We start from the raw sequence: 12087 nt of genomic DNA on the forward strand, positions 1-12087 counted from the left end.
GCACCGCCATTCAATGTGATCATGGCTGATCATCCAGCTCAGTAACCCGTACCTGTCTTCTCTCCATACCCCCTGATCCCTTTAGCCACAAGGGCCACATCTAACTCCCTCTTAAATATAGCCAATGAACTGACCTCAACTACCTTCTGTGGCAGAGAATTCCACAGACTCACCACTCTCTGTGTGAAGAAATGTTTTCTCATCTCGGTCCTAAAGGACTTCCCCCTTATCCTTAAGCTGTGACCCCTGGTTCAGGACTTCCACAACATCGGGAACAATCTTCCCGCATCTAGCCTCTCCAACCCCTTAATAATTTTATATGTTTCTATAAGATCCCCCCTCAGTCTTCTAAATTCCAGCGAGTACAAGCCTAGTCTATCCAGACTTTATATGAAAGTCCTGCCATCCCAGGGATCAATCTGGTGAACCTTCTCTGTACTCCCTCTAAGGCACCATCGTAAAGTCGAAGCATCGTAGGTCGAGCAGCATCTGTCTGGTCTTTCCGCTGACTGGTTAGCACACAGCGAAAGCTTTTCACGCGAGAATAAACTAAACTAAACTCAAGAAGGGTCTGAAGAAGGGTCTCGACCTGAGACGACACCCATAACCTTCTCTCCAGCGATGCTGCCTGTCCCGCTGAGTTACTCCGGCACCCCGTGTCCAAACTAAAACTTGCATCCTTGGAGAACATGGGTCGGTGACGTTTTGGATCAGGACTCTTCATCAGACTCTTTTCACTGAACCTTGGTACACGTGACAAAAATAAAGCCAAACCTACATGTAAAAGATGCCACAGAAATATTTAGCGGAGTAACCAGGATAGAAACTTAGAAAATAGGTGCGGGAGGAGGCCATTCAGCCCTTCGAGCCAGCACCACCATTCATAGAAACTTAGAAAATAGGTGCAGGAGGAGGCCATTCAGCCCTTCGAGCCAGCACCACCATTCATAGAAACATAGAAAATAGGTGCAGAAGGAGGCCATTCAGCCCTTTGAGCCAGCACCACCATTCATAGAAACATAGAAAATAGGTGCAGGAGGAGGCCATTCGGCCCTTCGAGCCAGCACCGCCATTCATTGTGATCATGGCTGATCATCCACAATCAGTAACCTGTGCCTGCCTTCTCCCCACATCCCTTGATTCCACTAGCCCCTAGAGCTCTATCTAACTCTCTTTTAAATTCATCCAGTGAATCGGCCTCCACTGCCCTCTGTGGCAGAGAATTCCCCAAATTCACAACTCTCTGGGTGAAAAAGTTTTTTATATGATATGATCAAATCATTCACTATGATCATGGCCGATCATCCAAAATCAATACATAAGAAGATAACTGCAGATGCTGGTACAAATCGAAGGTATTTATTCACAAAATGCTGGAGTAACTCAGCAGGTCAGGCAGCATCTCGGGAGAGAAGGAATGGGTGATCCAAAATCAATACCCCGTTCCTGCTTTTTCCCCCAATATCCCTTGATTCCGTTAGCCCTAAGAGCTGTATCTAACTCTCGCTTGGAAACATCCAGTGAATTGGCCTCCACTGCCTTCTGTGGCAGAGAATTCCACAGATTCACGACTCTCTGGGTGAAGAGGTTTTATCCTCGTCTCAGTCCTAAATGGCCTCCCTCTTATTCTTGAACTGTGACCCCTGGTTGTGGACTCCCCCCATCGTGGGGAACATTTTCCCTGCAAGGATGAAGTGCTTCTTGCATTTCAGCAGAGGCTTCACTTCATCCGTGGATGGAAGTGAAGATCAAACGACTGACAAAGTCGAAACAGATGCCGGAAGTGCAAAATGAAAGTTTCATAAAACATCTGAGAGGATCTGCAGTTCCGCGGGACCTCACCCGAAGGCTCTGCGGTCGGCTCGGATCGTGCCTGAAGGCAGGCGGTCGGGATCGGGAACCCACCCCAAGGCCCGTCGGTCGGTCGGTCGGCGTGACCGGGAGGGGGCTGGAGATGTCGGACACGTGGGGCCGGCGGGAGGGTGAACCGGGGTACGCCCCCCAGCCGCGGGCTTCGAGGTCGCCTGCAGGAGGCGCCCCCAAGACACAAAGATGGCCGGGCGAGGAGAGGGGAGGGGTGGGGAGGGGAGGGGAGGAGAGGGGAGGAGAGGAGAGGAGAGGAGAGGAGAGGAGAGGAGAGGAGAGGAGAGGAGAGGAGAGGAGAGGAGAGGAGAGGGGAGGGGAGGAGAGGGGAGGAGAGGAGAGGGGAGGAGAGGAGAGGAGAGGAGAGGGGGAGGGAGGGGACGGGAGGGGAAGGGAGGAGAGGAGGGGGACGTCGGTTCACGGGAACTGCTCCAGCACATCGAGCGTGCACGCCGACCGGACTTTGGACTGTGAATAATGGCGGCACCTATAATGTCTTCGCCCGCAAGTGTAATATATGAAAAAATAATTTCACCGTGCAGTTGCATAAGTCACAACTAAAGCACCATTGACTATCGCCTCTCTGTTTTCTATTCTTGTCTACGAAGCGCATTGGGCTGTGCTGGATTCACGAATTAAGCAATAGACTGAGAAATAGCTATAACCATAGGGATAGGGTGGCACGATGGTGCAGCTGCTGCCTCACAGCACTAAAGGCCTGGGTTTGATCCTGACCAGTACTGGCTCAAAGGGCCAAATGGCCTCCTCCTGCACCTATTTTCTATGTTATCTGTGAGGTGTTCATAAGTCATAAGTTCGCAAGTCATTGGAGCAGAATTAGGCCATTCAGCCCATCAGGTCTACCCCGCCATTCAATCTTTCCCTCTCAACCCCACTCTCCTGCCTTCTCCCCGTAACCCTTGACATTCTCGCCAGTCGAGTATCTGGCAATCTCCGCCTTAGAAATACCCAATTTCTTGACCCGATGAGGTTCCACGTTCTCCCCGTGACCGCGTGGGTTGCCTCCGGATGCTCTGGTTTCCTCCCACATCCCAAAGACGTGCGGGTTTGTCGGTTTATTGGCCCTCTGTAAGTTGCTCCTGCTGTGTGTCGGGAGTGGGTGAGAAAGTGGGATAACATGGAACCGGCGTGAACGGGCGATCGATGGGTCGGTGCGGTCTCGGTGGGCCGAAGGGAAAAAACTGCAGATTGAAGTTGGGTCTCGACCCGAAACGTCACCCGTCCCTTCTCTCCCGAGATGCTGCCTGACCCACTGTGTTACTCCAGCATTCTGTGTCTACCTTCGGTGGGCCGATTGGGTCTGTTTCCACGCTGTATCACGCTGTATCTCCGCGCTAAGCTGAGATCTGACATGGGCAACGCACATTGCCGCACTGGTGGGTAAGGCAAAGCAGCGCCTTTACCACCTTAGACAGCTGAGGAAATTCAGTGTGTCTCTGAGGATCCTTCAGTGCTTCTACTCTGGGGCTGTAGAGAGCACCCTGTCCGGCAACATCACAGTCTGGTTTGGGAACAGCTCTGCCCAGGACAGGATGGCCCTGCAGAGAGTAGTGCGTTCGGCAGAACCCACCATGGGAACTACACTCGCCCCCCTGCAGGACCTATACATCAGGAGGTGCAGATCCAGAGCAAGCAAGATTATGGGGGACCCCTACAACCCCAGCAACGGACTGTTCCAGCTGCTACGGTCAGGCAAACGCCTCCGCTGTCACGCTGTGAAAACAGAGAGGATGAGACGGAGTTTCTTCCCACAGGCCATCAGGACTGTTAACTTTTATAACTCCAGGGACTAAATTTTGTCTTCTCTGTATTAACTTTTATTTTATATGCTGTAACTGTAATTCTTTTTTTTTGCACAATCCGCAGGCATTGCCACTTTCATTTCACTGCACATCGTGTATGTGCACGTGACAAATAGACTTGACTTGAGCTAAGTGACGCGTGTCTTTCTTCCGTGAACCACAGGGGGGACGACTGTCCGATGGCGGAGTTGGAAAGGTTGGCGGAGTTGGAAAGGTTGGCGGATGATCTCCTGGTGAAGCCCTGGAGCTGCGTGCACATCGAGGACTCTCCCTTCCTGCTGAAGGCCTCGTTCGGCCAGGACGCCTACAAGCTGATGCTCTCCGATGTCGGCAGCGTCTGGTGGGAGGAGGTCGACGCGGACAGTATCCAGCAGAGGGCGCAGGTACGTCCGGCGATTGGAACAGGAGATGGCCATCAGTAGAATTTAGAAGGATGAGAGGAGATCTTGTCGAAACGTATAAGATTATTAAGGGGTTGGACACGTTAGAGGCAGGAAACATGTTCCCAATGTTGGGGGAGTCCAGAACCAGGGGCCACAGTTTACGAATAAGGGGTAGGCCATTTAGAACTGAGATGAGGAAAAACTTTTTCAGTCAGAGAGTTGTGAATCTGTGGAATTCTCTGCCTCAGAAGGCAGTGGAGGCCAATTCTCTGAATGCATTCAAGAGAGAGCTGGATAGAGCTCTTAAGGATAGCGGAGTCAGGGGGTATGGGGAGAAGGCAGGAACGGGGTACTGATTCAGAATGATCAGCCATGATCACATTGAATGGTGATGCTGGCTCGAAGGGCCGAATGGCCTCCGCCTGCACCTATTGTCTATCAGCCACTTGCACCGAGAACAGACACAACACGCTGAGGTGGGGCGGCGCGGTGGCGCAGCGGTAGAGCTGCTGCCTCACAGCGCCGGAGACCCGGGTTCCATCCCGACCACAGGTGCTGTCTGTACGCAGTTTGTACGTTCTCCCCGTGACCTGCGTGGGTTTCCTCCGGGATCTCCGGTTCCCTCCCGAACTCTACAGGGGAGGCCATTTAAAACTGAGGTGAGAAGAGTTGTGAATTTGTTGAATTCTCTGCCACAGAGGGCAGTGGAGGCCAAATCACCGGATGGATTTAAGAGAGAGTCAGATAGAGCTCTAGGGGCTAGTGGAATCAAGGGGTATGGGGAGAAGGCAGGCACGGGTTACTGATTGTGGATGATCAGCCATGATCACAATGAATGGCGGTGCTGGCTCGAAGGACCAAATGGCCTCCTCCTGCACCTATTTTCTGTGTTTCTATGTTATTTATCTAGATGAACCACATTAACATAGTGGGTCACAAGAGTATATCAGTAGCTGGATCCTTTAAACTCTAACTCTTGACATTTGAGGAAGAGACTTTGAGTCTTTATTTTTCTGCCTCTGCAGGAATTGAACAAGCGTCTCAAGGCCCCAGTGCCTGCATTATGCCGTCACCTCTCTGGGCTGCTGGAAACTCTGCTGAAAAACGGGGGCCTCAGGTCTCTCCCCGGCTTCACGTGCGAGCGAGCTGGCAGCGTGCTCACCGTCCGTTTGCGGAGCAAGCTGGCCGAGGTCCCTTTCTACTGGGCTTTCCGCCTCGCCGAAGCCCCGCTCAGCATGGTAAGCACCTCATTCCAAGTTCACAAAGTGTCGGTGAGAAGGAACCGCAGAAGGTAGACACGGAGTGCTGGAGTCACTCAGCGGGTCGGGCAGCATCTCGGGAGAGAAGGAACGGGTGACGTTTCGGGTCGAGACCCTTCTTCAGACTGATGTCAGGGGAGGGGGGCGGGACACAGATAGGATGTAGTCGGAGATGGTAAGACTAGTGGGAGAAGTGGGAAGGGGGAGGGGATGGAGAGAGAGGGAAAGCAGGGACTATCTGAAGTTAGAGAAGTCTATGTTCATACCGCTGGGGTGTTGACTACCCAAGTGAAATATGAGGTGCTGTTCCTCCAATTTGCGCTGGGCCTCACTCTGACAATGGAGGAGGCCCAGGACAGAAAGGTCAGATTGGGAGTGGGAGATGCTGCCTGAGATGCTGCCTGACCTGCTGAGTTACTCCAGCATTTTGTGAATAAATACCTTTGATTTGTACCAGCATCTGCAGTTATTTTCTTACACTACTCCCCCATTCAATCATGGCTGATCTATCTTCCCCTCCGATCCCCATTCTCCTGCCTTCTCCCCATAACACCTGACACCCATACTAATTAAGAATTTTTCAATCTCTGCCTTAAAAATATCCACTGACTTGGCCGCCACAGCCTTCTGTGGCAAAGAATTCCACAGATTCACCACCCTCTGACTAAAGAAATTCCCCTTTGTCTCTTTCCTAAAGGTACATCCTTTTATTCTGAGGCTGCATTGGAATAAAATTCTGAGTCCTAGACTCTCCCACTGGTGGAAACATCTTCTCCACATCCACTCTATCCAGGCCTTTCACTATTCGATACATTTCAATTAAGTCCCCCTCATTCTTGCTATTGAGGGCGTGCAGCGTAGGTTTACTAGGTTAATTCCCGGAATGGCGGGACTGTCATATGTTGAAAGACTGGAGCGACTAGGCTTGTGTACACTGGAATTTAGAAGGATGAGAGGAGATCTTATCGAAACATATAAGATTATTAAGGGGTTGGACACGTTAGAGGCAGGAAACATGTTCCCAATGTTGGGGGAGTCCAGAACAAGGGGCCACAGTTTAAGAATAAGAGGTAGGCCATTTAGAACTGAGATGAGGAAAAACTTTTTCAGTCAGAGAGTTGTGAATCTGTGGAATTCTCTGCCTCAGAAGGCAGCGGAGGCCAATTCTCTGAATTCATTCAAGAGAGAGCTAGATAGAGCTCTTAAGGATAGCGGAGTCAGGGGGTATGGGGAGAAGGCAGGAACGGGATACTGATTGATAATGATCAGCCATGATCACATTGAATGGTGGTGCTGGCTCGAAGGGCCGAATGGCCTCCTCCTGCACCTATTGTCTATTGAAAAGTTTTTTTTCATCTTGATTTTAAATCTCCTCCCCTTTATTCTTAGACTGCTTGGCCTCTGTTTCTGGACCCCCCGAGATAGTTTAGTTTAGAGATAAATGGCTAAAACAGCAGCTCATGAATTTCCTATCCCACACACACCGGGGGACAATTTACACTTATTCCGAGCCAATTAACCTACAAACCTGCGCGTCTTTGGAGTGTGGGAGGAAACCGAAGATCTCGGAGAAAACCCACGCCGGTCACGGGGAGAACGTTCAACTTCCGTACGGACAGCACCAAATAGTCAGGATCGAACCGGGGTCTCGGGCGCTGCAAGCGCTGTGAGGCAGCAACTCTACCGCTGCGCCACCGTGCCGCCCTTAGACACAAAAAGTTGGGGTAACTCAGCGGGTCAGGCAGCATCTCTGGAGAAAAGGAATAGGTGACGTTTCTGGTCGAGACCCTTCTCTCTCTCCCAGCTTTCTTCCACCCCCTCTTCCCCCCCCCCTCCCACCTCCTCCCCCACGATCAGTCTGAAGAAGGGTCCCGACTAGAAACGTCACCTATCCATGTTCTCCGCAGATGGTCCTGCTACTCTGACTGTGTGAGGGGGCAAGGCAGGAGTGCAGGCTGCTGAGCCACACTTTGCCACTAGGTGGTAGAACAGCCCCACTTTAGTCATTGACGACGTTTGAGGTAAAGATAAACTGGTTCTCTCAATCGATGGGCTATCTGTCTATTTCTTCCAAACACAATGTCCGAACTCACCCCCTCCCCTCCCCTCCCCTCCCCTCCCCTCCCCTGTGCTGCACCTGCATCAGCACCTATTCTCCCCTCTCCCTCCCCATTCAATTACATTCCTTCCTCTAATTTGCAACTTTTCAATCCTTTTATCTCACGTCTTCTGTCCTTTCATCTCTGGCCTTTGTCCAACCATCAGCCTATCAAAACCCTCCCTTACCTGTAAGGGATGGGCCTTGTCCTTCCCATCCTCCCTTCCCACTTTCTTAATTTAGTTTATTATTGTCACGTGTACCGAGGTACAGTGAAAAACCTTTTTGTTGCGTGCTAATCTGGTCAGCGGAAAGACTGTACATGATTACAGTCGAGCCGTCCACAGTGTACAGATATAGGATAAAGGGAATAACGTTTAGTGTAAGATAAAGTCCTGTAAAGTTCCCCCTTCCCCCTCCCCCATCATAATCAGTCTGACGAAGGGTCCCGACCTGAAACGACCTGAAAGGGTGGCGCAGCGGTAGAGTTGCTGCCTTACAGTGAATGCAGCGCCGGAGACCCGGGTTCGATCCCGACTACGGATGCCGTCTGTACGGAGTTTGTACGTTTGTCCCCGCGGCCTGCGAGGGTTTTCTCCAAGATTTTCGGTTTCCTCCCACACTCCAAAGACGTGCAGGTGCGCAGGTTAATTGGCTTGGTAAATGTCCCTAGTGTGTGTAGGATAGTGTTAGTGTGCGGGGATCGCTGGTCGGCGCGGACCCGGTGGGCCAAAAGGGCCTGTTTCCACGCTGTATTTCTAAACTAAACTAAACTAAATAAATCCGCTATCCATGTTCTTCAGAGATGCTGCCTGACCCGCTGAGTTACTCCAGCACTTTTGGTCCTTTTTCTGTAAACCAGCATCTGCAGTTTCTTGCATCCACTGTCCAGTTCTTCTGCTTCACCTTTGCTGAGAAGGTAAAACAATGAATCTGTCCTTTGCAGATGTGGGAGGAAGACACAAGAGACTGCATGTGCTCGAATCTTAGGCAAAACATAAACTGCTGGAATCAGCGGGTCAGGCAGCATCTATGGAGGAATGGCCAGAATGGTCAGATGACATTTTGGACCAGGATCCTTCTTCAGATGATGCTCTACCTTTTTAAAATCCAAATAAACTTCATTCAGAATTTTAAAAATGCACAAAATAACAAACTGCAAAATTCCTCTGACGTTCTCGGAGGCTATACAACGATCAGCCAAGACATTATGACCACCGACAGGCGAAGTGAATAGCATTGATTATCTTGTTACAATGGCACCTGTCAAGGGGTGGGATATATTAGGCAGCAAGTGAACAGTCAGTCCTTGAAGTTGACGTGTTGGATGCAGGAGAAATGGGCAGGAGTAAAGACCTGAGCGACTTTGACAAGGGCCAAATTGTTATGGGCCTGACGACTGGGTCAGAGCATCTCTGAAACGGCAAGGCTTGTGGGGTGCTCCCGGTCGGTCAGCAGTGGTGAGTACCTACCGACAGTGGTCCGAGGAGGGACAAACCACAAACCGGCGACAGACAGGGTGTTGGGCGCCCAAGGCTCATCGATGCGCGAGGGCAACGAAGGCTATCCCGTCTGGTCCGAACCGACAGAAGGTCGACTGTGGCACAAGTCACAGAAAATTTTAATGGTTGTCGTGGGAGGAATGTGTCACAATACACAGTGCATCGCACCGTGCTGCGTATGGGGCTGCACACAGAGGACCAACAGCATATTAGGCCGGTTTTGGCTCATCAGGTCATAATGTTTTGGCTGATCGGTGTAGATACATTCATTTGCGTTTTATCATAGTGTTGATAAATGTAATTTCACCCGGCACACATGGCACCGTTTTGAGCGTTTGTCGGCACTGGGGCTGTACTTGCTGGAGTTTAAACGAATGAGGGGGGACCTCATTGAAACGTACAGAACAGTGAAAGCCTGGATCGAGAGGATGTTTCCACTAGTGGGAGAGTCCAGAACTAGAGGAACTAACCTCAGATTTTAGGAAGGAGATGAGGAGGAGGATTTTTTTTTAGTCAGAGGGTGGTGAATCTGTGGAATGAATTGCCACAGAAGGCTGTGGAGGCCAAGTCAATGGATATTTTTAAGGCAGCGATTTGTAGATTCTTGATTAGTGTGGGAGTCAGGGTTTTTTTTTAGATTTAGATTTAGAGAGATACAGCGCAGAAACAGGCCCTTCGGCCCACCGAGTCCGCGCCGCCCAGCGATCCCTGCACATTAACACTATCCTACACACACTAGGAACAATTTTTACATTTGCCCAGCCAATTAACCTACATGTACGTCTTCGGAGTGTGGGAGGAAACCGAAGATCTCGGAGAAAACCCACGCAGGTCACGGGGAGAACGTACAAACTCCGTACAGATGGTGCCCGTAGTCAGGATCGAACCCGAGTTTCCGGCGCTGCATTCGCTGTAAGGCAGCAACTCTACCGCTGTGCCACCGTGCCGCCCAGCGGTACAGTGAAGGCAGGAGAATTGGGTTGAAGGCAGGAGAATGGGGGTTAGGAGGGAGGGACAGATCGGCCATGATTGAATGGCGGAGTGGACTTGATGGGCCGAATGGCCTAATTCTGCTCCTATTGCTTATGAACTTATGAACTCAAGAGGGTGAGGAAGGCAGAGCTGTCGACGTTGTACATGTGGATTGAAGAAATTGGTCGGTGTGGGCAAATTGGGCGGAAGAGCCTGGTTTCCACGCTCGTGACTCTCTGACTCTGAAGACTGTGCAGTTGCGGAGAGACAGAATCTGGCTACTGTTCTCCGAGACATAAGGAATTTGTGAGGAAAATATCCACTGACTTGGCCTCCACAGCCTTCTATGGCAAGGAATTCCACAGATTCACCACCCTCTGAATGAAGAAATCCTTCCTCATCTCCTTCCTAAAGGAACGTCCTTTCATTCTGAGGCTGTGGCCTCTGGTCCTAGACTCTCCCACCAGTGGAAACAGCCTCGCCGCGTCCACTCTATCCAGGCCTTCGCTATTCTGCTTCTTGCTCCAGGCCTCGTTGGTCTCTGTTCTCCCTCTAGGCCTCTTTGGAAAATCTCCATTTCCTGTGGAGATAAATACCTGCCTTCCTCTCCGTCAGTCTCTTTTTTAATTATGTGGCTATGATTTTTATTTTTCCCATCCTCATTCAGAAATGTCGATTTCTGTATTTTTTCAAGAAACCCAGTGTCGAGATTTAACTCGACCCAGGCGCCAGAGTAATTTTAAGTATCTATTTTTTTGAAGAGATAATCATTTCTCGCTGTCATCAGTGGAGCAGCGGTTGAGTTGCTGCCTTGCAGTGCCAGAGACCCGGTGGGTCTGAAGAAGGGTCTCGACCCGAAACGTCACCCATTCCTTCTCTCCAGAGATGCTGCCTGTCCCACTGAGTTACTCCAGCATTTTGTGTCTACCTTCTGGTCAATAGACAATAGGTGCAGGAGGAGGCCATTCGGCCCTTCGAGCCAGCACCGCCATTCAATGTGATCATGGCTGATCATTCTCAATCAGTACCCCGTTCCTGCCTTCTCCCCATACCCCCTGACTCGGCTATCCTTAAGAGCTCTATCTAGCTCTCTCTTGAATGCATTCGGAGAATTGGCCTCCACTGCCTTCTGAGGCAGAGAATTCCACAGATTCACAACTCTCTGACTGAAAAGGTTTTTCCTCATCTCCGTTCTAAATGGCCTGCCCCTTATTCTTAAACTGTGGCCCCTGGTTCTGGACTCCCCCAACATTGGGAACATGTTTCCTGCCTCTAACGTGTCCAACCCCTTAATAATCTTATATGTTTCGATTAGATCTCCTCTCATCCTTCTAAATTCCAGTGTATACAAGCCTAGTCGCTCCAGTCTTTCAACATATGACAGTCCCGCCATTCCGGGAATTAACCTAGTAAACCTACGCTGCACGCCCAAATAATAGACAATAGTCAATAGGTGCAGGAGCAGGCCGTTCGGCCCCTCGAGCCAGCACCGCCATTCACCGTGATCATGGCTGATCATCCACAATCAGTACCCCGTTCCTGCCTTCTCCCCATATCCCTTGACTCCGCTATCATAGCTCTCTTTTCCATGGACTTATGAACTAAACCTATCTCTCTGTCTCTCTCTTTAAGAGCTCTATCTAACTCTCTCTTGAAAGCGTCCAGGGAATTGGCCTCCACTGCCTTCTGAGGCAGAGAATTCCACAGCTTCGCAGAATCTGTGGAATTCATTGCCACAGACGGTGGAGGCCAAGTCATTGAGTGTTTTAAGGTGGAAATTGAGAGGTTCTTGATTGGTAAAAATGTCAGAGGTTACTGGGGGAAGGCAGGACAGGAGGGTTGAGAGGGAAAACTAGACTGGTCATGACTGAATGGCGGAGTTGACTTCATACGTTATAGGAGCAGAACGAGGCCATTCGGCCCCAAAGGTCAGCACCGCCGTTCAATCATGGCTGATCTATCTCTCCCTCTCAACCCCATTCTCCTGCCTTCCCCCCATAACCCCCGACACCCGGACTAATCAAGAATCTATCAACTCGATGGACCAAGTGGCCTAATCCTCCTCCTATCACTCATGAACGTCTGCCCTGATTCCATGCTGCGTTTTTCAGTCAAGCAAATACTTTTTTAAAAAATCCAGGTTTATTTTAATTGCGATGATTTGGTATTCCAGTTGCTGTGGTGACA

General features: G+C 50.5%; 1 protein-coding gene across 1 annotated transcript in view; it reads left to right on the plus strand.

The window, feature by feature from the left end:
* Positions 1-12087, plus strand: part of nhej1 (nonhomologous end-joining factor 1) — a 248085-nt gene that overhangs the window by 2819 nt on the left and 233179 nt on the right. Inside the window, exons 2-3 of the mRNA XM_078404359.1 lie at positions 3850-4069; positions 5095-5307. Of these exons, the coding sequence (XP_078260485.1) occupies positions 3866-4069; positions 5095-5307 (417 nt within the window). The 5' untranslated portion in view covers positions 3850-3865. The remainder of the gene's footprint in view (positions 1-3849; positions 4070-5094; positions 5308-12087) is intronic.

The sequence above is a fragment of the Rhinoraja longicauda genome, chromosome 8 (genome assembly GCF_053455715.1).
Source record: "Rhinoraja longicauda isolate Sanriku21f chromosome 8, sRhiLon1.1, whole genome shotgun sequence".
In the NCBI taxonomy this organism is placed as follows: Eukaryota; Metazoa; Chordata; class Chondrichthyes; order Rajiformes; family Arhynchobatidae; genus Rhinoraja; species Rhinoraja longicauda.